A 24,607-nucleotide genomic window follows, 5' to 3' on the forward strand; every position below is an offset into this window, starting at 1 on the left:
GGAGAAAAGAAGCAGTCTTTTGCTCCATTCTCCCTTCCCACTTTGTAGTGCTGCCTGCCTGTATGCTAGCTTATATGAGCAAAATATTTGTACGCCTAGCAGCAGATACCACTAATCTCTGGGAAATGGGAAGGAGAAATGTGACATTTGTCAGCCTATGCAAGGAAAAGATTTGTCCCTGCACTAAGAAACCAGAACATCGAACAAGTAAACAGGAGCCAGTGAACTTATACAGAATCGAAATCCTCCATTTCAAAACTACTAACCTGTGGTGGCAAAATCTGCAACTCTGCTGACCAATAAATGTCCATGCCAAATGTTACAAAATGTTATTATTTTTAATACAATTTATATTCAAGTTACAGCATTAAAGAATGGGATGTATCAACTAAGGTTTTTAATTAGTTAAGGTCTGATTTGTGCCTTCAAACCATACCAAAAACGGCAGTATGAGAAAAATGACAACAGCTTATATATTCAGAAATATATCTGCTTCAATTATCATTCCTGTACAAATTTCAGGTATAACATCATATGTATCTGGAGGAAGAAAGCCACTTATTTGGAACCCAATGACTACTTTTTAAAGTAATTTTCAACAGAACGGCTGATGCAGGCATACAGTGAGCCATATAGTATCTTCCCATGATACAATATAGAATCAAGTTTAAGCTTATTTTCAGGCAGTCATCCAGACCACAAAAACCACCACAGTTCACAGATTGCTCTGTTCAGCTGCACTGCATATTAGGATGAGCAGAGCTTCATAACAATTTTCCTTGCATAGAGCTTCCCATGTAGTACAACCACTTGTTTCCATTTGATGTTTAAATCTGAAGCTTCAAAACCTACAGGAGTTACATAGAAAAATATTCTTTTGACTCTAGAAATAAGTCCTTTCTCAACATGATCCATTAACTGTACGGCATGGCACAGTCTACAACAAATACATCACTGTACTACGTACGGTATAGGAATTTTGCTATCTATGAAGGGTTAGTTTCTTAGGGGTCTATTGTAATCCACAATGCTCCAGAAGAGAAGAAATTTCACTCATACAGACAGGAAAGCCAGTGTGGAATAGGTGGATTGCACACAAGACATTATATATAGCAGTACTGCTCCTGTGCATTCCACAGAACTGGAAGTACAAATGTGTATTTTTGCAACACTTGTACATTACTACTGATTAGCATTCAAGTGCATGAGGAGAATGTCCATCACTAAATATTTATGAGAATACTAGCGGGCCCAGCCACGCTTTGCTGTGGCTTTGTGTGGTGAGCTCGGAGGGGAAGGGAGGAGGAAGGGGAGAGGCATCACGGCTGTTTCTTACCGGGTGCCTGGGAACACTCCTCCTTCCTCTTCCTGTGCGGGCGAGTTCGGCAGCCTTCAGTTTAGGTCGGCATGCACGCACACGCCGCAGCAAAGGTGGGCAAGCCATGCCCCCCGGCACAGTGGCTCCTGATTGGTCCACAACGGGTTTTGCAGAAACTTGCAGTTTATTCGGCTCAGGTATGGACTTTCGGCAATTTGAAGGTCCGATTACCTGCCCGCAATGGGGAGGGACGTCGTGGGAAAAATTGGTAGCATTCGGTCAAGGCGTTTCCGCGTTAGGGCGTGAGGATCAAACGCACGGTTAGCTTTTTATATATATACATTTATGACTAAACATGTGTAAAGATTTTGTAATGTGTTCATCTTGATGTTAGGTTTTTCTAACTGAGGTAGTATTTCATTGTGCATTTTAAATGCCTTCAATTTAGACTGCGCCACACAATCTCCTAAGGATTCCATAATATCAGGGATGTTTTCTGGACAGTTCGATTACTTTAGCATAAAGACTGAAAACATTACTTTATTTTTACAGAGGACCAAAGCAGAACAGTTGCTATGAAGCTACAGGGGGAAAATGCCAATGTTTGACTCTTGCCCCTGGGAAGCATTTCTGGTGAGGAAATCTCATCATTAAGAAATGTTACAAAAGTTTTTGTTGAAATTTATAATAGTGCAGAATGAGTAAAAGAACTGCTTGAGTTGCAGTAAGTCACTGGACAGAACTGCTGGCCTTTCAGTCCTTGTTCAACTGGAAATATGCCCCACGAAAATAATTAGTTACTGATTAAGGCCCTATACACAAGAATCAGAGCTATTGGATTGTTGCCTTTACAAATACATTGGGTGGGAGGAGTCAAGCAGCTTTTAATAGAATCCTAATTTTACGTTTATTGATGTCAAGATCCTAGCCATGTGCTTTATTGAAGACAAAATGCATGTCTGGTGATGGGATCTAATCCTGCATTAGACACACCTTTCAACCATGAAAGTTTAAGAGTCAAGGTACAATTATGGGGGGAAATAAAAACATATACCATCAATGGCAGTAGGAAAGGTTGTGTTCGTCATACTTTTTATATTAGGCCCTTTCTATAATGCAGCATCTGCCTCATCTAGTTTCGTATGAAGCATACTGAGCATGCAGAGATTCTTGAAACAGTTTTGTGCATGTAGTCTGCAACTGTACAGGCATTTATTTACTTATTTCATTTATAATCCACCTTTCTCACTGGGACTTAAGGTGAAAATACCTACAGGTGCTATAAAGGCACTGGTCTCAGATACAGGCTGTTGCCTCCATTTCAAAGGCATCTTCATTCTGCAGTGCTTACAAAAGAACAGATTCTATGAAGAAATTCACAGGTTCTTGTTCTCTGAACAGTAAAAACTGAAAAGAAAAAAACCCAACCCTACTCTTCTTGGAAACAACTGCAAAGGGAAGACAATGTTGAAAAGAACCTGAAAAGTTTTAGAGAACATTGGGTCACATCCAAGATGAATAAATAACCTTTTATAGCACCTGTGGATATTTAAATGATGTGTGTTTACTACATGTGTAGAAACCCAGTCTTGTGCCAAAAAGTAGATTAATCATCCAGTTCATTTGTGTTACATTTCTTCCATAAAAAATTGTCATTTTTTTTCCAAAGTGCCTCCTCTTCCTCTTCCTTCTTCTTTGACAAAATGACATGAGGAGCTCTTTCACACAGTTTCTCTATAGCTGACATGTCTGTGAGTTTTTGGAGGCAATCCTCATTCTGTTCATTCAGCATATCCCAGAAGTCTTTTGGACGCGTTTTTGCTTTTTCAACAGGGCCTGAAGGAAAGCTCTTGGGAGGTTCTCTTGGCTTATTATAATTACTTTTGAAAAGGTCATTTAAAATAGAGGTGTCCCCCAGTACGTCTGCAAATGAGTCTTCCTTAAATATTTCAGCCTGTCTGCTTTCTGACTGAGACAGAGAAGGTTTTCTTGGTGACTCTGTCCCTTTTAAATTCTGCTGTCCTTTAGCTGTATTTTCAGACAGCCCCTCAATTATTCCTGATTTACTGCTTAATGAGTCAGATGCCATAAAGTCTTTGAATGCCTGGCTGTTTCTCCCACTAATGCTATCTTGGTTAATGACAGTGGGCAATTGTTTATCTTCTGCTTTATGACACACAGCAGCATGTATGCAGGGAACATATGGAAACTGCTTTGTTTCTACTTTATGTCTTTTTTGGCCACACAGATCTGTACTCCTACAGAAAGGAACTTGAGTAGCAGAAGGACCAGACTTTGATTTTCCATCTTTATTAACAGACTTTCTTTTTCTGGGCTGAGTTGTGCACACATCTCCTTCCGTGCTTCCTTCTGGAACCAAAACTGGAACGTCAATTTTTAATAGGTCCTTTAGCACTGGATACTTTGCACCATAAAACTCTTTCAACATTTTCTGCCTCTCTTCAGATGTTGCTTTTGCAATATGCTTGGCAAGGTCATCCACTGAAGCCATACTAAAATGAGATGCCATTTCTTCAAACTGTCTCCTGTACCCATCAATAAACACAAAACATAGTTATTTGTCCCAATGAAATAAAGCACTGAACAAAAAAAATCATACTCAATCAATCATATCCATGACACTTATTAGGTGGGACCAGGTGGCCTTATGGAAAGTATAGTCAGGAAAAGAATACTTTTGCCCTTTTCCTTTTACAAAAGTGTTAAGAGGCCTACAAATTGGAAGCAGATACTTCCAGATGAAGGTTTCTTAATTATTAAATATATACATTATATAAATATGTATACTTGTTTGATGTGTATCCAGGAAAATGCTTTTAAACAAAACGTTTGATTGAAAAGACATCTTATTAAACATAACTTTTGCCCAAAATGTTAAACATGCTGCCAGAGCTATGCAGCACTCCCAGATATTTTGCAGCTAGTTCTACCCCCTAAGGCCACTGTTTTGTTGCTGTGCCCATCACCCTTTGTCATTATTCCAAAGATACAGGTTGGGGACGCCTGATGTAAGGCAATTTCACAATTTAACCACTTCCTTTGGCTTTATTGTAATCCTTTTATTTATAAACAACTTCCACCTTTGCACCAATGAAATATATCCAGTGGTGGGATCCAAAAATTTTAGTAACAGGTTCCCATGGTGGTGGGATTCAAACTGTGGCATAGCGCCAATGGGGCTGGGCGGGGCACGACGGGGGTGTGGCCGGGCATTCTGGGGGCAGGGCATTCCTGGGCGGGGCTGTGGCAAGGACATAGCCGCTGCACCGGTCCTTGGGCGGGAAACGAATGCACACAGGCACAGGCTGCCACGCACGCCGGTGCACCTCCTGCTAGACTGCTTCAAGTTCTGTGTACTACTGCTGAGAGGAGGGGCGTAACTAAGGCAAAAATCATGTGGCAAAATCACCAATTAGTAACCCCCTCTCAGCACACACAAATAATTAGTAACCTACTCTCGGGAACCTGTGAGAACCTGCTGGATCCCACCTCTGGCTTTATCTCTATTCCACTGTCTACCAACGGAAATTTTATCAACAGTCATTCTGTATGGCCATTTTTTTGGCTACAGTTCTGTATATCTTTGTTTGTATCCACTGTTTTACTAAAAGTAACATTGCTGCAACTACGTATCTAACTAAGAACCCATGCTTTATCCCTCCAGCTTTTTCCATTTGGCCAAATAAGGTTAACACTGAATTACATGGCATATTGCATTTCACAAACATACTCAAGTTATCACAAATCTTTTGCCAAAAACGGCTTCAAAACAGACAACTATACCATATGTAGATTAACGAACCCTTCTCTAGTGAACAATGTCAGCAGTGGTCACTACTAGTTTGAAACATCTTACAACTGAGTCAGCATATAGTACCATATGTAAAGAAGTTTAAAACAGTGTTCGCTAATGTTAACATGGACTGAGGTGCCAATTTGTAAACTTTTTTCAAGTTGAACTTGTAATTCCTGTAATAGGTCTAGCTGCAATTTCATTCCATAAGCCTTACATCCTAGCTTTATGAGCATTCCATGTAATTTTGCTTGCTATCAGTCCCTCCTGTTCTCAAAAATACTCAATAGTCTAAAGTTGTTAATTCACAAATGTGTGTTGTGGAAATAATCTACTTTTCACCTCTTTACTTTTGGACATTTGTAATTCCCTAAATAGGAACAAACTGCCTGGCAATCAACAGAAAATCCATAACATCCCTCTGCTCAGCTACTGCCCATTTCTCTTTCTATGTAACTGATCCTGCAGGGGAATGCACAGCAAACTCAGTGTTGGGTGGTGGTTCATCTCTCACTCTGGCTGATTCCGCATGGGCCAAAAACAGTGGTGTGAAAATGATGTGAAAATGGTGTAAAAGGGTTTAAAACAGTGTAAAAGGGTTTATACCGTTTTCACGCTGTTTTCACACCACTATTTTTGGCCCATGCAGAATCAGCCTCTGACAAACTAATTAGATCACTCAGGTGCAGAGCTCAAACCTTTCGACTGTGTGATCTCTGTGCACAGAGACTTCTTTCAGCCTCTTGTGGCAGACAGATCTTTTCACTACCATTCCTTTCTTTCCCTTTCCAGCCAATGGGGAGTTCCTTCACTCTTGTCCCTTACTTTCCATCATTCACCCGAGGCATTGCCTTCCTGCCTCCTTTAAGGCTGTTCCTAACAGATCCATTTTGGGTGCTGATGCCCCAAAGTCTCTAACCCTGGAAACCAGGCATTATAGAGAATTTGTATTTTCTAATGTTGAATGCTAATATTCTAATGCTAGGAAACTCACAAACCTAATCAGGAGAATTTTAAACTGAGTTATGTTGAGGAGGGAGACAGTATTTAAGTGGGCAGGAGTTCATCAAGTGCTAGAGATAATAGTCTGAACATTATAGAGAGAACTGAGCAACAAGTTCAAGAACCCAGCAGTGGAGGGGAAAAAATTTAAATAAGCAGCCAAGAGGGATGAACCATGGTTTCAGATGTCTCTGCACTAATACACAGAGCATGTGAAATAAGACAAACTTGAACTCTTAACGCAGCAAGGCAAATATGATATAATAGTCATCACTGCAACCTGGTGGATGAATCTCACGTTTGGAATGTAATAATTGAGGGTTCAGAGAAACAGACTAACTAGGAAAGGAGGATGAGAAGCATTATATATCAGGGATGATTATACCATAAATCCTGCAGGCCAGGTTGAGAGCATCTGCGTAAAAATTAAGGGGGAGAAAAACAGCAGTGATCTCATTGTGGGGGTATATTAGAGACCCCCCAAGCCAGACTGAAGAGTTGGACGATGCCTTCCTGGAACAGAAGACAAAAATTTAAGAAAGGAGAGATGTAGTAGTAGTGGGAGATTTCAGTTATCCTGATATTTGCGGGGAGTCACTCTGTGCCAAGACTGTAAAGTCCAACAAATTCCTCACTTGCCTCACTTTCATGGTCCAAAAGGTGGAAAAGGCAACAAGGGGATCAGCAATTTTCGAACTGCTAGTAACCAACAATAAGGACCTGGCTAATGGGTGAAAGTGGTAGGATCCTTAGGTGGGAGGGACCATGTTCTCCTGGAGTTTGTTATACAGTGGAAAAGAGATGCCAAGCATAGTCAAACAAGCATTCTACATTTTTAAGAAAGCTGATTTCAGTAAACTTAGGAAACTACTAGATGTGATTCCATGGTTAAGAACACTAAAAGAGAAGAAAGCGCATGATGGATGGGAGATTCGTAGCAGTGAAATTTTGAAGGCACAATTTCAAACAGTTCCAATGAAATGGAAAAATGGAAGGTGTCTAAGGAACCTGAATGGATATCTAAAGAACTTCCGCTGAGCTGAGATTTAAAAAGGACATGTACAAGAAATGGAAAAAGGGGAAAATCACCAAAGAGGAATTCAATCAAATAGCCAGGATGTGTAGGGAGAAAGCCAGAAAAGTGCTCAGGCTTGCTAGAGAGATTAAAAACAATAAAAAAGCTTTTTTTGGTTACGTTCATAGCAAAAGGAAGAAAATGGATATGATAGGGTCCATAATGGAGAATAAAACCATAACATTCTACTATTATGAAATTTCAAAATACATTGCAAATACATTTTAAACATGATCACTAGAACCTATAACCTGGAACCTAGAACAAACACATATTGGCAAGCCATAACAATCTTTTGTGAGGTGGAAAATCAGAGCAAGTCCACTTGAAAGTAATTGCCATGAGTTAGGGGAACAGCTTATTGATCATCTTCTTGCTAGAGTACATGCTGTAACAAGCCTCTGAGGCTCAGTAGCTCCCATCATGATAAATCTGGCAGTATATCAACCAAAAGAAGCAGGAAGACACTGGATGGTGATTTTTTCCCCGCAGAAATTCTACATGCCTACTAAACTTCAATTATAACAACCATAGTTTCTAATTAAAGCTTGTATGACTATTATTAATAATTTTCATTGAAGGCAGGCAGTGCAATCCAGGGGTGGGGGCAGATGAGCAGCAGTCAGGCACAGCACAACCCTGCCACCTCCAAGAAAACTAGGAATATTCCCCAAGGGCAGTAAGTCGACATCAGCAAATGGGAGTATTCCCAGGTAAAAAGAGCTCATGATGCCTACCAAAGTTGACTCCATTCCCAGGAATGCCCTATCAGTGCTGCTATGGCAGGGACGTAGGTATAGATTTTTATGGGGGGGGGGTCGGGGATGGGGCCCCCCAAGCCCCCCTGAGTTCAAACCCGAGAACCCACCCCCCCTACCTACATCCATGTGCTGTGGGTTCATAAGTAGGATGCTGGCATTGCAGCAGCGTTTGTACCGGGATGCTGCATAGCTGCATGGCTCCCTGGCACCAGTATGTGCCCCACCCCCAGCACAGATGTCACTTGTGCTGTATTGAGTGGCATTTATGCCAGAAACAAGGTCATGCCACATCTAAAGCCCTAAAAGTAAATGAAATACGCAAAACAGTGAGATTATTTGAGACCATCTTCCCAATAAAATGTATTCTTACCTACGGATTCTTTTGGGCGTCTTTCCAATCAGGAAGGTAAATGAGCCTACTTGGTGAACTCTTTTCTCCTTCTGGTGCACTGGATGCATAATATATAGTACAGAGGAATTGCTGGTTTCATCTGCTGAATGATGCTTTCTGGCGGCACATCTTGCTGTAACTTCGTCTGGATTCTGTCTGTACTTCTAAATCAAATTTGAGATAAAACACTTCAACATTTCCTGCTATCTAGTTTTTGTTCTGTGGTTGTATCATGTTTGGCTTCTTTAACACCTGAGATCTTCTGACAGAAATCACCTTTCTGAGGCTCCAAAATATCTATTCGAGGTTCCGAAATATCTATTTGAATCTTCTATTAGTAAACGTATTGATTGTTAACCATTCTAAAATCGTAATGGAGCCTTTGCATGTTATAAAACATTCATTGAAGAATTATCATCTATATATATAAAAATCTAACAGCATGTTTGTCCCTGATGGTCTCCCTCAGAAGCTGCTGGACGGATCGCCCCCAAATTTTCACAGGACGTCCCTCCCTGTTGCGGGCAGGTACTCGGACCTTCAAACCGCCGGAAGTCCATACCTGAGCCAGGTAAAACGTCTTTTCTCTACACTCAGGCCATGAAGCTGCTCTCTCTGTTTAACTGTCACCCTTTAGAATGTTCAGGCAGCCTGTCTGTCTGTGGCTCTGACGGCTTAGAAACAGCCTGTGCAGATGGGCAGAGGTGAGCAGTGAAAACAGTAAATAGGTAATGCTGTTAGGTAATACGAGTGGAAGTGAAACACATACACACTTTGTCAGTGAGACGGCCAGTGGGGTTTCCCCCCCCTCACACACAGGTAACTTTCTAACTCTCTGTGCCTCACTCCACTGCTGCCACACAACACACATTCAGCCTATCCCTCCCACACCTCACTCTGCTCCCTCCCTCACATCCAACCTCACCACTTACCCACATCCTCACCCATATTCGCCACAGCTCTCCTTTACTAAAAAGCGAAGCTGGAGCTCTACTTTTCTTCTAAGAAAATTCACGGGGTGGGGGTGAACCTGCTCTGCTTCTTTTGCACATGGGTCTCTACTTTAACCCAGGGAGCTGGCTCCTCGATCTGATGCCTCACCTCACCTGCCTCTGCTGCCTGGACTGGGATAGCCTGCTTGTCTCAGTTCTGCTTTTACTCTAAGCCAGGGACTGTGCGTGTCACACACCAGCCTCATGGACAGCGGGATTCACACTCTGGACAGTTCCGTTGTGGAATGGGAAGGGTTACCTTATACTAAAAAAACAAGACAGCACCATATAACAATGTGCATTGAAAAGGGAAAGAGGGATTCCATTTGATCACCCCAAAAGGCTATGCTGGGGATCATTGGACATGCATGGACATCTGTGTGGGTTGCGGACTGTGATGAGAAGGACAATTGCCACAGCAATGCGTGGCTGGGCCCGCTAGTTCAACTTATAAACCTCTGTACAGAACAGTTGTTCGCAGCCTTTTCCAAATGAAACTCTCTCACAAAGTATAGAAATATCCTGCCACTGCAGCACTAACATCTAGGATGTATGAGGCAGAAGAAGAACTGGTTTCTGAAGAGATTATGATGTATCATTGTTGTACCAACTGCTTTGTTTTCCCAGTTCCAGTGTTTTTATTCATGTCAGAAATCACTGATGAAATTTTATTCCTTTATCTAAGCCCCAGAATCTTCAGGTTGCTCAAGCCTCTAGCCTATCCTGCAAAAGATAAACTTTCTGACTCTTGGTTCCATTGTGGTCCACCATCTGTCCAATATTTTTCCAGTCAATTCTCAAAATATTTTTCCAGTCAACTCTCAAAAAGGATGTACCTGCCCATGCTTTGGAACCATCAACCAGAAAGTTCTATGGTAGAAGTCATTTTTCCCATACAGTTTTTGCCCAAATCTCTGGGTCACCAGCAGCGACCCTATTTACAGACCCTGGCCACAGAGCAAGCTGAGTGTTACCCTGCTTCCACAATTATTTGGAAATCTGGGGATGTGAAGGACAGGATATTGCACAATAATCTTCTCATTGGGCCTATCCAGACACACACACACACCAGTGCATCTGCTTTGCTCAGGTATCTGCTTTTTTAAAAATAGCAAGTCACAATATTACAGAGGAGATAGCGTAGTGTTAAAGTGCCAGCGTCACCTGATTTATTCTGCTGATACATGCTATTAGAAATTATCAGTATTGCCCTAGATATCTTCTTTTTTTACAGGAAGGATACCTAGAAAAGTGGAGACTGAATTGCCAGCAAACTCTAGAACCCTAGTTGTTGTGTTTTCGCACCAACTTTCCTTTAGGGAGCTTGCAGTATGTGGACATCATGTTCTTATCTGCACAACAATCCTGTGAGGTACACTAGGCTAACAACTGCTCCACAGTGAACAAAGTGAGAATTACCCTGACTTTCTTCAAATGTCTTGGCAACTAGATGAAAGGATGAAGGAAAGGGACAGAATAGAGAACAGAGTAAACAGGCATGATATCAAAGAGAATGAAAAAGAAGGTAGACAAAGTCCAATAAAGAGGTGTATGGTCTATGGAGCAAGAAATAAAGAGGGTGTAAGGTCATGACCATGAGAGGGTCTGCAACTGTTTGCCATCCTAAAAACCGTCCTGCACAGAAGCCCCACTGAATAGACCACAGTTAAGTGGACTTTCTTAGGATTGCATCATAAGACTAGCACAGAAGAGAGAATTCTGTGACCATGCAGTCTCAAACAGGGACAGCCAAAAAGGCAATGGAATGAGGTAACATCACTTTTAATGCACCAACCAGTTTGTAGAATCCAGGCCTCTAGTGATTGGCAACTAACTTATCTGGCACAGGGGAAGATAAAACACGTATTTGGCTTCTGCCATTAAAGCAGTAATTGAAGAGGGAAGAGCCCTCATGGCCTCACCAACCGCAGTGGGAGCAGGTTGTTTAAAGAACAACAATAACCAATTATGGGCTGTAAGTGCCCATCACAGCTGAGTCCTAATTCCACTCTCTTTAATTAACCTACCACCTTTGCTTTTAGTTAATACTTCATTGGTAATAGTGGTTTTGAATATAAATAATATTAGTAAACTTCCTTAAATACTAAAAAATAATCAAAACACCAACATGCCAACTATCTGAATAATTAATTCCTAACTCAAGTGTATTGTGCTTGTTTTGAGCCACTCCATTTCAAATGATTCAAACTACAGTTCAAGTACACCCCTGTTCCAAGACATGTTTTGTGAATGTTTGGTCCTTTGCATTGTACAGGGGTGTAAAAAGCCGGCAGGTCAGTCAAAGACATAATTTTATTTTGTATTAGCTTTATGCTTCCCATTAACCTCCATGCAGGAAGACTCAATATCAAGGATATGATCCAGAAGCCATCTGGTTTCTTTCCTTTCTCAGATCTATGAATAAGCTGTACTCTTCTACATCACACGTTTCTTGCTTATATTGAATGACTATTATTTCTATTTTTTAAAAAATAACTTCAGCTCCGAATTGAAATTTTATTAAAAATATCTTAGCATTAACAGCTGGAATATTGAAAGCACACATTACAAAATTAAATAACCACAGAACAGCACCTGGACCAATGACTTAATGATAACAAGCATAAAAAGTTATCATTCACAGAACATATAGAATACACAGGTTAATTCCAAGGAAACTGCAATTTAAGAATAGTTTAAATGCATTTCATTGTCATTGATCAACATGACAAACTGGAAAATAATTTGTCTCTATTCTCCCCGAACACACGCATGCACGCACCCCTCAGCCACATTTTTTAATTTTATTAGACTTATATCCCACCCATCCCTGGCAATAGCCAGGATTGGGGCAGCATACATTCAATTCAGAACAATACAAAAAACCAACATTAAAATAAGTCAGAGCAATCCTATTTCCCTTCCTATCAGAGGTGGCAATAAGCACCCTTCAGCCCATTAATCATAGTTCCAGATTTTATCCAGAAGAACAGTTGAGAAGGGGGCATAACACAATACACAAAGGTTAATAATAATAATGGTCCAGTTGACCATTGGTAAGTAGGCAGGAGGCCAGCGAAACTGATGTTATAACAATATAACAAAAGCCACATGGAACGGGACAAGGTCTTGATGTCAGTAGACAGACAGTTCCACCGGGCTAGAGTCAGGGTCAAAAAAGCCCTGGCTCTTGTCAAAGCCAGCCTAACGTCCTTAGGGGCTGTGGGATAACGGCAATAGGTTCCCGGTTCCAGTCAACTATATAGCTTCCGCGCAATATGGGGATATGCGGTCCCTAAGATGTAAGGGTCCCAGACTGCATAAGGCCCTTGGTGCTGCAAGACTAACACCGCGATTACGACTCCGGTGAATTCTGCAGCAGTTCGCGGCATTTATTGGCAAGATGGGAGTAGTACTCAATAATTATATGAACAGAGAAACCCCACTGAGGAGCCTGGCCACTGCATGTTGAACCAGTTTTACCTTCTGGATCACACTCAAGGGCAGGCCTGTGTAAAGCAAGTTACAATGGTCTAACCTGGAGGCATCGTCACAATCACCGTGACCCTCTCCAACGGCCAACTACGTGAGAGATAAGGGGCTAACTGCCTGGTCTGGCGTAGATGGAAAAATGGCACTTTGGCCATGTGGGTGACCTGGCCCTGAATCGATAAGGAGGGCTCCATAATCACACCCAGTCAAACTGAGGCAGTTGAAAGCCCTCAAGCATCTTCCACCAGCCCAACCACAGGACCTCCATCCTGTGTCACAAAGAATATAACTTTTTCTTTAGTCACAAAGAACTTTCCTTGCTGAACCAAGTCTCTACAAATATTTTGCAATAAAATCCACTGCAGCTGACAGAACTCCTTTTGTTTATGTGACCTACCAATACCAACGCAATACAAAATACAGATGCCACAACGCAAAGTTCTTAATAATGCTACTGTTGTATTTACAGTATTCCTCAGAGCACTTAAACCTGCACCGGGCATAGAAGGGGCACATTCCGCCCCCCTCCCAGCTGACAGAATGCTGAGTTCTCTCATTTACACCACACTGCAATAACATAAAGAGGGGTTTACCATTAATCCAGGTTTTACTACAAAGCATCCTGTTATTTCTCTGTCAAACACTGTCAAGAGTGCCAAGTGTCTGTCATCCAATTCAAGGGATTAAGTCTTCTTTTATAGTGTGATACTTGTACAATTTTAAAAATACAGATATAGTTTCTTAGCACTGATCACAGTCTATATTTTGGACAGGATTCATGCCGCAAAGGTTGAATATGACAGCTGGCAGGAAGCTGAGGGGAGAATGCATCCTCCCCCTTTTCAGTCACCACATTTCAGTTGCCATAGCGATTAATCCTCAATTCAATGGCTGTCTTTGTACATTTCTTTTCAGTAAAACTTTAAGTAAACTTAAAGTTGAAAACAAGCAGTTGACTGAAAAAAAGAGGCTCGACATAACCAAGAGGTACAGTATAATTTTTGTGACCAGTATATTTCCATGTATTAAAACAGCAAATTAACTCTAATACAGAATACAACTTCTTTGAACCTCTTAAATATATCCTGTCCCTGTTCATATAATTATTCAGTGAAGTAATTTTTCCTTTTTATTACCATGAATGTTGCTGCTCTGTGTGTATTTAAAGGGGATCCCGGTACACGCACTCTCCACTAACAACAGCTTCAAAAAAAAGGAGCCAACCAGGCCATCCCAGACCCCTGTAATTTTGAATTCTTATTTAGACTGTTTAGAACTTTTACCAATTAACACAGAAACTAATTAGGGTATTAATTAAGGAATCCAGACATTCAACTCAAAATATAGTAGAAACAGTTGAAGAGGATGTTTCCCCTGGTTCCAGAAGGTTCACATTACTTCTACATTAAATTTTTTAAAAGTACCTCCATCCCTCAAAAAAGAAAGACATGCCAGCTACCCTAGAAGCAAAAGAGCATGAAGAAGAAGAAGAAGAGGAGGAGGAGGAGGAGGAGGAGGGGCTTACAATCTCCTTGCCCTTCCCGCCTCACAACAAACACCCTGTGAGGTGGGTGGGGCTGAGAGAGCTCAGTAGAACTGTGACTAGCCCAAGGTCACCCAGCTGGCGTGTGTGGGAGTGTACAGGCTAATCTGAATTCCCCAGATAAGCCTCCACAGCTCAGGCGGCAGAGCTGGGAATCAAACCCGGTTCCTCCAGATTAGATACATGAGCTCTTAACCTCCTACGCCACATTAGAGGAACAAAAAGACTAGAACACTCACTATTAAGGTGAATCAAGATTTGTATATGAGCAAAGCAGTTGTATGACTTTTTAGTATATAAACAAAATAACAGGTGATTTTTTTAACATTCAACAGTACTACCCAAACATCTGTCATTCCAAAATTTTGGGAACAATTGCGGCAAAGCCACATGGCAGTCATGTGGGAGGGAAAATCAGTCCCACCCACACAGGAGCCATTTTTCCTGAACCAATCACTACAGAGGTCACTCGCTGCATATGCTACTAGTGTGCTTTTTGACAGTTTCACCAACGGGCATGCTGGTGTCTATTACCTTTTTAAAAGAGTTGTAGAAATCCCCATCACCCCCAATTGCATGCAAGGGAAATGGCCCCCATGACTGGGGCAGTCTGTCAGCTTCAGCAACACTGGAGCTTCCTTAGGGAAACACTGCTGCTGCTGTGTGGGCAAAAGGCCTAAGTCTAAATACTTCAAAGCTAATTTCCATGGGCATCTCTGAATTGAGTATTTACCTATTGAGAGCTCAAGACTTGGGAGAATAATACATGTGAATGTCTACATGTGAATGTCTACTTGCACATTAACTGATGGAAAGCCACTTACTGCTACAAGAACAAAACCAAGGCTGATTTCGCATGGGCCAAAAACAGCAGTGTGAAAGCAGTGTGAAAATGGTATAAACCCTTTGTGGCGTTTCCCCTAGTTGCCCCGGCCCCGCAGGAGGCTGTACCGACCCATCTTCCCTGACCTGGGGGTTGGACTCCCCCGACGATGTTACATTAGCTTGGCCCTGAGGGCCAAGGAACAGTCTTGCCCACAGGGCGCCTTGCGTTAGGACACGCCTTGTACCCTCCTCCCGTACGCTAGCCTGAGGTCCCGGTGCTGTTTGTCAGAGCTACCGGCTTGCCTGACCCCTCTCCCTCTCTCTGTTGCCTCACAGAAGAGAGCTCTCTGATTGTTTCTCCCCTTCTCCGGCTTCCTTGCCCCACCCTGTTATGCTTCACAGGGGTGGGGTGGATGTGCAGCTGGTGTGAAGCCCGGGGTCCCCCAGCCTGTTCCCCCACAGCGCTGGGCAGCAGCCCCTTCTAAGCTCCTTGCCTCTCTACCACCCCCTTCCCCTGCCAACGCCCTCCCCAGTCCCTGCTGCAGCGGCAGCTCCAGAGGCCCATTTCCCTTCTCCTTTTATCTTGTACTCTTCTTGGCCCAGCTGCAGCTCATCACTCTCTCTCACAGCCGGTTGAGCTGTGAGAGGCCCCTCCCTGCCAACTCTCACTCTGCTGGCTTTTACTCTGTTAGCTGTTATCCTGCTGTCTCTCCCTTTGCCAGCCCTTGCCCTGCCTGCTGTGCTGAGTCCAGGCACTGAGGACATGGCCGCGCCCGGACACCCTTTTACACCGTTTTAAACCCTTTCACACCGTTTTCACACCGTTTTCACACCACTGTTTTTGGCCCATGCGGAACCAGCCCAAGAGACCATCAGGCGCAGTGCCTTGCTCCACCTTTCTCTCTTTGCTTTTGTGTCAGAAGAGACATAAGCAAAGGGTCAGGTAGAGAGATATTTTCAATCATTTTCCCAACTTTTCTGTGAGATGAAAATACACAAAAAGTAATGCACTTGATCGGCCTAATTAGCACATGTGTAATACATAAACTATATTACACAGATTTGGATAATTTGAACACAGCGACACTGTGGCAGCAGCACAAGAGTCAAGTCATTTCATGACTCTGAAAAGATTCACAGAGACCATGCATTCCCATTTCCTCTTTATGTCTTGTGAAACTTTGCAAAAAAATTTATATCTATAAGGAACTATAGAAATCAGCACTGAAATCATATTGTTAATCAGCACACTTGCTCTTAAAGGACACAAAATCTTTATAAAATTGGTAGACAGTTCAGACTGTTAGTAAAAGAAATTACAGGAGATACAGAGGAGTCAACCCAAACTCTAAGAGCTGCATAGAAGAAAGAACTATTCTAGATGCAGTTTATGCCTTCATTGTAGCATTGTGATCTGGAAATTCTAAAGTGACATGGAGGGTCAAGCAACTGCAGGGAACCACTGTTTGTTAACGCACCCTTCTATGTATTATCTAACAAAAATGTCATAAAGCAGAACATTGCATTTTTAAAAAAAATAGCAAATACATATCAGTGCACACAGTCATCTCTGGTTTGTGTGAAACAAAACCACATTTTCTATGCCTAGATGAAAATAGCTAGGGGGAAAATCTAGATGAAAATTAACTTTCTCCTTCAAAAAGTAATGTCTGTCCATTTTCTAGTTCCCCTGCTACAGAAATAGCAACACTAGCTTTCTTAATGGTCTCCTTGAAGCACCTGTTCCAAGTGCTACCCACAGATGCCAAAACTGGAAGAATGCACAGGAAAATATGGAGGTTGTTTAAAAAACAACAGAAAACTTTTTTTCCAAATCCTTCTCTTTACCTTGGAACTGCACACTGCTATGTTTGCAGGGATTTGAGAAAACTGCTGCAGCTCAAACACATCTCGCACTGCCCATCGGCTCATCTGATTTTCAGCCTTGCTTGAACCAACCACTTTTTGGTTTGAATGAACATATGAGACTTCAGCAACATCATCTAGTGATTGAAAAAGGACAAAATTTAGATGTTTAATATGTATACTTATTGGAAAACAAGCAGTAAAAGTTACAGATTTCTGTTTCATACAACAATAGGTACTGTATTCAGGCATGAATGTTTGAAACTTTCATTGTTTCTGAAGCTATAGAAAGAAAATTTGGTTTGAAAATAATGGTATTACTAATTCAACATTCATACTTGATACTCAGATAACATAGCTGCATGGTTATCTAAATAGACAACTGAAGAGTAACAAAGAAATTAGCAAGAACAATTAAAAAAGGAAAGATTCAACAGATACAAAACTTAGTTTAGATCGTAGTACAGGCAGGGAGTAAATCTCAAATTTTTCACTTGTAGAATGAGCATCTAAAGCTCTAATGACAATTACAAAGAAAGCTTAAATAGTTGATATAGGATATTATGAGACAGCTGAGGCTTTATCTGACACACTGTTTATTTTTGTTTCAAAAACTGCTCATCAAAATTATTCAACAAAATAATAGGAATGCCAGGACTACAACTCCTAATACCTCCCCTCCTTGCCCCTTCTTATGAACACCACCAAGTTTTTGCCTACAAAGAAATCCTCTCTAAAGCTGTTTCAGCATAGCCAGAGGCAGCGGCTTCCTACCGGCATAAGTGAAGCCAGAGGAGCAGCAGGACCGTTCGCATGGTCCCATGTGGGCAGTCCCGACACCGCTGCTGCCTGCAGGGGCGGCTCCGCACTGAGCCACCCAGGATGTCTGCAAAGGACTTACCCTGCCTTCCTCTGCAGCTCCGGGCAGCTGGAAAGACACGCCCTCGCTGCCCTCCGACCCTCAAGGTCACAGGGCAGCGCGGGCATGTCTTTCCAGCCGCCCAGAGCTGCACAGGGAGGCAAGGTAAGTCCCTTGCAGATACTAGAGGGGACAAAAGTGGCAGCCTCATGTGGGTGAGGTTTGCACCGTGCCGGCAGGAAGACTCCGCTTTTTAAAAAGTGGCATCTTTGCACCGCTTGGGCAGGTCCAGCACAGCACTGCTACAATGCGGGAGCGCCTGCTGTGCGAACAGCACTTCAGGGACAGGGTTTTAGCTGTCCCTAGGGCGCTGTTTTCTGTCCATGCGGAAACAGCCTAAACTTGCATGGCTGCAATTGCACACATTGCAGAAAGTGCCAGCTTAATTATCTTCTTAGAATCACTTTCAACATGTTTTTGGTCATTCCACACTTTACTGTCCTCCTACTAGCTACACTTTATTGTATCGTGAGGATCATACAATCAACCAAGAATATAGTAACACTGTAAACACAGTTCCATAAGTACCATGGAATGTAGCCATCATTCAGACTGCGGAGCTTCACTAACACAGGAGCTCTTTCCTACTTCTCGTGTCTTCAACAGCCTGTTAGACAATGCAGTTCAAAGCAAAATCTTTGGAAATGGCAGACCCCTCCCACCCATTTCATGAAGAGAATTTCCTTCTGCTGGCTTAAGAGCACCTATGGCACCACTCTGTTCTATGTCAAAGAAAAAAAACCCAACCATTTGGCTACTATTCTCTGATAATGTATTTATAATTACCAAGGAGGCTATCCAACGATCCCAGTTTTTCTCGTTTTGTAAATGTTTGATTGCTGTAAGACATCTGAGATGTTTTGGAATTAGTTTGTTTTCTCAGTGTAACAGAGGCATGGTTACCATATCTTGCTAATCTGGATTCAAAATGAATGCTACACCTTTTACTTGTTACCCTTTGATTTCTAACATCAATCTTCCTAATTGGTACATTGTCTTCTGATGATGAAAACTCTTCAATATTTTGAGAGTCAGTATTATTTCTCTCCATGCTTGCATTATTTCCATGTAAAACAGTTTGGGAAGAGTTATTAAGCTCTTTAGCATGGAAGTGCTTCTGTTTCAGACTGCTGGTAGTTTGCTGCATTCCTGATATGGGCTTTAGTGACATTTCAATATCTTCAGACTCATCACTATTGCCACTTGTTTCTTTCATAAATGGATTCTTTTGGATGTTTTTAGATGATTTCATTTTACTGAAAAGGGACATTTTGCTATGATTTTTCACAGAAGTGAAACATGTTTGCTCAGCCATAAGAAGTTTTTCTGTATCTGTAATTTCTGTATCTTTTCTTATACTTTCACAGTTTACTGCAGTTTCTACATCACAAGGAGCCTGAGAAGGAAAGATAATATCTTCACTTTCAGATGAATTATCTTCATTCTCTGTAACTATCCCAACTTGATTTAAATTATTCTTCTCCTTGTATTTACTGGCAATGTCATTTTTTCCCTCAGAATCTGGTGTAACTTGATAAATATGATGTCCTGTTTCAGTAAACATTTCTTGTTTTGTTTTGGGGGATGCTGACATTTTTTTGTGTCCAGAAACACTGCAATGGTCCTTGGGTTTCAGAACAACATTATTTTTGGAGCATCTTTTGATTCTTTGCTCTACTGACTTATTATCATCACTTTCATCATCTGAGGCACCAATGCTATTGCCATCTTCATCTCCTTTAATTCCCTTTTCCAAAAGTTTAGAAAACCCACACTGCAATAAAGAAAGCTGTCCCTGGGAAATTTTGGCCTTTTTTGTACTGCAGCGGTTTCTTTGATCAGCTTTTGTTTTAGAAGTTCCCATTGGTTCCTCCTCATCACTGAAGTTGCTGCTATAATCCAGCTCTTCCTTTTTTAGTTGCTCTTTGAGACGAACAATGTCTTCACCTTCACAACCACGTTCATCAGGCTAAAGACACACAAAACAAGACAATATGAAACATGTAATTTTCCAGGACTCACTCTTATTTACTCACAAACACAAAAAAACCTTCACTTGTAGATTAACTGGTTATCAACTCCTACTAAATCCAGTAAGGCTTTGTTCTAGTAAACATCTAGCAAACTTTCTGAAAGGAAACATTCTACTAATACCCTTAAAAAGTAATTTCTGTTTAATTTTTACTGAACTTGTTTGGTTGTTTACTGAATCTTATTTTTCATCTGATACTAATGTGTTTAAGACATAATTATATATAAATATAATTTATATATTAAATTATGATGTACACCACCCTGCGCCTACTGGGGAGGGCAGTCTAAAAATATAATAAATAAATAAATAAATAAATATTATGTGAACTGTGCTCACAGAGATACTTCAAAATACAGAAGACTGGGAAAGAAGAGAAATAAAACCTAAACCTAATTCTCAATCCACCTTATAAATAGCTGTTATGACACTTGAAAGAGCTATCAAAGTGGGTTTTATTCCTGCGGTTATGCATGGGATTTAGAACTGTGAACAGCAATGAAGTATCATCGTAACAATTTGTCCTAGGCACCCATTTGCATCTTTCTCAAAAGACCTCTTCTCCAAAGCAAAGATCTAACCTACTTCATTTGACCAGGATGTGCTTTGAAAGAGGCAAGAGGGTATCCCTTCTGGATCTGCAGAAGTACCCATTTAGAAGTACCCAAGTATCCACTATAGCAGAATGCTTGGCTTGGATACAGTCACTGCTCTAAAAATAAGTGTCCAATAGAAACATTTATTGGGGGGTAATGGAGAACTCTTATAGAAGAAAGCTAATGGGTCACTACTACAATGCAAACTTATTTCAATGTTGAATGGCACATTCTAAAAACAGTTTATCCTTCAGAACAGCATTCTGTTCATCCCACATTCTTTCTTTTCTAATTTATCCATTGCTAGTGAAATTTATAAAAAAAAACACTTCCAGAAAACTTTAGTCTGCAATGCTTCATAATATACTCATTTAAAAAAAACTTGAAAAATTACCATTTGCTGGGGTTCCTCTTCTAAACACATAGTAGCTGTCATGACACCAGCTTCCACTCTGCCCTCCCTCTATAAAACAGCAAGGGGATTTACTTATGATTCACATCTACATCACATAAATGAATTTAGGCCAGCAATCTTCAACATGGTGCTCAAAGACGCTGGAGCATGCTTTTTGAGTCCAGCATAGAATTGAGTCTTGCATAGAATTGGGGGGGGGGGGGGAGGAGGAGAAGGTGGTAGTTTCAGATCACTCCTTCCCAGCTGACTGTCTAGTAAAATACTGGGCACAGGCATATAAAAATCATATACTGACTTCATTATGTCTTTGGTAGCTTCTCTCTCTCTCCTGGAAAGTTAAAACTAAACAGCATTTCTTCCACAAAGCAAAGAACTGTCCTTGGTTTTCCTATCCCTACTTAGAGTAAGAGGTACTTCAGATGGATCCAGGCATCACTTTTGCTGGTGTAAGAAGCATCCATTTGGAAGCAATCATTTCCATCAAAGGAGAATGCTTGGCTTAGAACATCTGAACATATTATAATATTTTGTGATGGCATCTACATTTCTTTTCCAAAATTCCAGAAGTGCCCAAAGGATGAACAGGGCTGGGGACCCCACAACACATAAGCTGTAATTACAAGCTGAAAACAATGACAGATACATGTGGTAGTGTAACCAGTGGCGTAATGCCCATTGGACAAAGTGGGCAGCTGCCCAGGGCGCCCCCTTGTGGTGGGCACCAAAAATGCAGGGTCCGTTTGTGGGTTTTTTTGGTATTTTAGTGGGTTTTCTGTTTTTGGCCTGCAGGGGGTGCAGTTTTTAGGCTAGCAGCACCACAATTTCATGGATGTTTCTGGAAACGCTCCTGATGCTATCACCCAGGTTTGGTGAGATTTGGTTTAGGGAGTCCAAAGTTATGGACTCCCAAAGGGGGTGCCCCATCCCCATTATTTCCTGGGAGGTATCATCAGGAGAGCCTCTTACTGATACCACTCAGTTTTTGTGAAGTTTGGTCCAGGGGGTCCAAAGCTATGGACTCCCAAAGGGGGTGCCCCCATCACCCACTGTTTCCAATGGGAGCTAATAGAAGATGGGGCTACACCTTTGAGGGTCCATAACTTTGGACCCACTGAACCAAACCTCACAATACTTGGGTGGTATCATTAGGAGAGTCTCCTAAAGATACCCTGAAAGTTTGGTTCTGCTAGCTTAACAATTGCACCCCTGACAGCAGGCACCCCCTAAATTTCCCCAGATTTTCCTTTTAACCCCCTCCCCTTTGGCATGGATTTAAAGGGAGAATCTGAGGTCCCCAGTTTAAACATTGAAATTAATGCTGTTTCAGGGTGGGGGAGAATCAACCCCAAAATAGCATCACTTTCAATGTTGTTTAAACTGGGAACCCCAGATTCTCCCTTTAAGATGGATTTAAAAGGAGAATCTGGGCTCCCTAGTTTAAACACCATTGAAAATGATGCTGTTTGGTGGTGAATTCCAGCATCACTTGTTTAAACTAGGGAGCCCAGATTCTCCTTTTAAATCCACCTTAAATGGAAAATCTGGAGTTCCCAGTTTAAATAACATTGAAAGCGATGCTGTTTCCCTCAATTGGGGGGACTGGATACAACACCATAAAATGTTTTCATAGCAGTAATAAAACATTTTGAAAGCATTTTGAAAATATTTTCAAAAAAATATTTCTGCTGTGTGGCATGGCCTATTGCTGTGTTCAGATTTGTGAGTTGGGGCATATTCTTTCATGTGATGGTGACTTTGAAACAACCTGGTGTAAAAAATCATTTCTTGGTCACGGTGGGGTAGGGCAGCTGCCCATGGGGGTCCGCCAAACTCCAGTTTGCCTAGATACACCACTGGACGTAGCTACAAGGGAGACAGGGGGTGCGCGTTGCACCGGGCACACACCCGGCGGGCATCAAACTCAGGTTTTGCCCAGGGGTCCAGTTTGCCTAGTATACCACTGAGTGTAACAGACAACTTCTAGCTCCACCTTCCACAAGTCACAGCCATTCCTTGTTTCCAACTAATGGAAGTCTGTGGACTTGTAAAAGGGAGAAAGGATGGAGGAAATGTGTGTAAAAACTGCTACTGGGGCTGTGACAGATGGTGGAGGCAGCACCTTGCCACCACAGGTAGTTAATTGCTGTTCCATATTTCACTGTATTTGAAGAATTTTTCATAAGAGGTAACACATAGCAACAATACACAGTGAGAAAAAGAGATAATATTCAAGAAGCAAAAGCTAAACATTATACCTCCAGTATCTCTTTTGTAAGACACGATCCATGGTCCCGAAACTTGAAAAGGTTATTGATTCCAAAAAGTTCTCCCTGATGATCTTTTGATCCTTGCACTGCCTCAAAATACCGCTTTGCATTTTCACTTCCCACCACTACACAATGCAACTGCTACAACAGAAAATAAAAGATTTCAGAAGCCTGTTCCTGCATCATGTCAAAAATTCCCGGATTTACAGTAAATATGCATTATCAGCGCAAATACAAACAAAGTCATGAATAAACACATTCATTTCACCTAGCAGATGCTGCCACTGTGAAATCAAATTAATCTAAATAGGTGTATGAGAAAGAAAATATCACAGGAAGTCACTGGTGTCCTTTGTATAACTGCAATAACTTCATTCCATTAACTAACGATCTAAAATATGTATACTATTTGCAATATTTTTATAACTAACCGCAATAAAGATAACAAAAAGTTATTTTACATACCTAACAATTTAATCCAAAGATATCAACCTTAGTGCATTGATGATGCAAGCAATGTGCTAGTGTTGCTACTAGTGGTAGTGTTGCTATGGTAGTGTTGCTACTAGGGGGATGGGGGCTTTCCAGTGTTTTGCACTGAGTGTCACATGTATGACTATCTGCCACTAGGACAGAAGTCGTGGGTGTGCCCTCGCTGCAATGAGCTCCTGGCACTCAAGGAACGTGTGCGTTCTCTTGAAGCCAAGGTGGCAGACCTGGAGAAGCTGAAAGAGGCAGAGAGGGTGACAGACAAGGCTTTCAGGGACCTAACAGCTGGGTCCCACTCCCAAGGTGACATCTCTTCAGATGTCATGGAGAATGAAGGTCTTGGGGACGGAGGGTGCCAGTCTGAGGAGGTGGAAGATGCTCCCTTAGATGGGATCCCTCCCTTAACTGGTGATCAGCTATCCTCTCGCACTGAGGATACCCCTCGGGGAGGTAGGGGGCTCCTTGTAGTGGGTGATTCGATCATTAGAAATGTAGAGAGTTGGGTTTGTGAGAGGCGTGATGACCGCATGGTGACTTGCCTGCCTGGTGCGAAGGTTGCGGATGTCACGCTTCGTCTAGATAGGCTTTTAGACAGTGCTGAGGTGAAGTCAGCAGTTGTGGTCCACATTGGCACCAACAACATTGGGAAATGTAGCCGGGAGATTCTGGAAGCTAAATTTAGGCTGCTAGGAAACAGGTTGAAGTCCAGGACCTCCAAGGTGGCATTCTCAGAAATGCTACCCGTTCCACGCGCAGGGCGAGCTAGGCAAGCGGAGATACAGGGTCTCAATGCGTGGATGAGAAGGTGGT

At 41.8% G+C, this 24,607-nt stretch overlaps 1 protein-coding gene across 3 annotated transcripts; it reads right to left on the bottom strand.

Annotated features, from left to right (window-relative positions):
- Nucleotides 1-319: 319 nt before the first annotated feature.
- Nucleotides 320-23,850, bottom strand: LOC125425542 (DNA excision repair protein ERCC-6-like 2). Of its 3 annotated transcripts, XM_048483130.1 has the most exons (7): nt 23,774-23,850; nt 23,297-23,449; nt 21,021-21,089; nt 18,785-19,967; nt 17,062-17,216; nt 8,341-8,525; nt 320-3,864 (listed from the first exon to the last, which is right to left on the bottom strand). In XM_048483130.1, exons 3-7 carry the CDS (start codon nt 21,060-21,062, stop codon nt 2,925-2,927), a joined length of 2,505 nt encoding a protein of 834 aa, XP_048339087.1. In that variant the 5' UTR covers nt 21,063-21,089; nt 23,297-23,449; nt 23,774-23,850; the 3' UTR covers nt 320-2,924. The 3 variants fall into 3 exon arrangements, with proteins under 3 accessions (XP_048339087.1, XP_048339088.1, XP_048339086.1); XM_048483131.1 differs by lacking the exon at nt 23,774-23,850 and having other exon boundaries at nt 19,772-19,967; nt 23,297-23,761; XM_048483129.1 differs by lacking the exon at nt 23,774-23,850 and having other exon boundaries at nt 23,297-23,761.
- Between the last annotated feature and the right edge of the window lie 757 nt (nt 23,851-24,607).

This window comes from Sphaerodactylus townsendi, unplaced genomic scaffold, assembly GCF_021028975.2.
Source record: "Sphaerodactylus townsendi isolate TG3544 unplaced genomic scaffold, MPM_Stown_v2.3 scaffold_73, whole genome shotgun sequence".
NCBI lineage: Eukaryota > Metazoa > Chordata > Lepidosauria > Squamata > Sphaerodactylidae > Sphaerodactylus > Sphaerodactylus townsendi.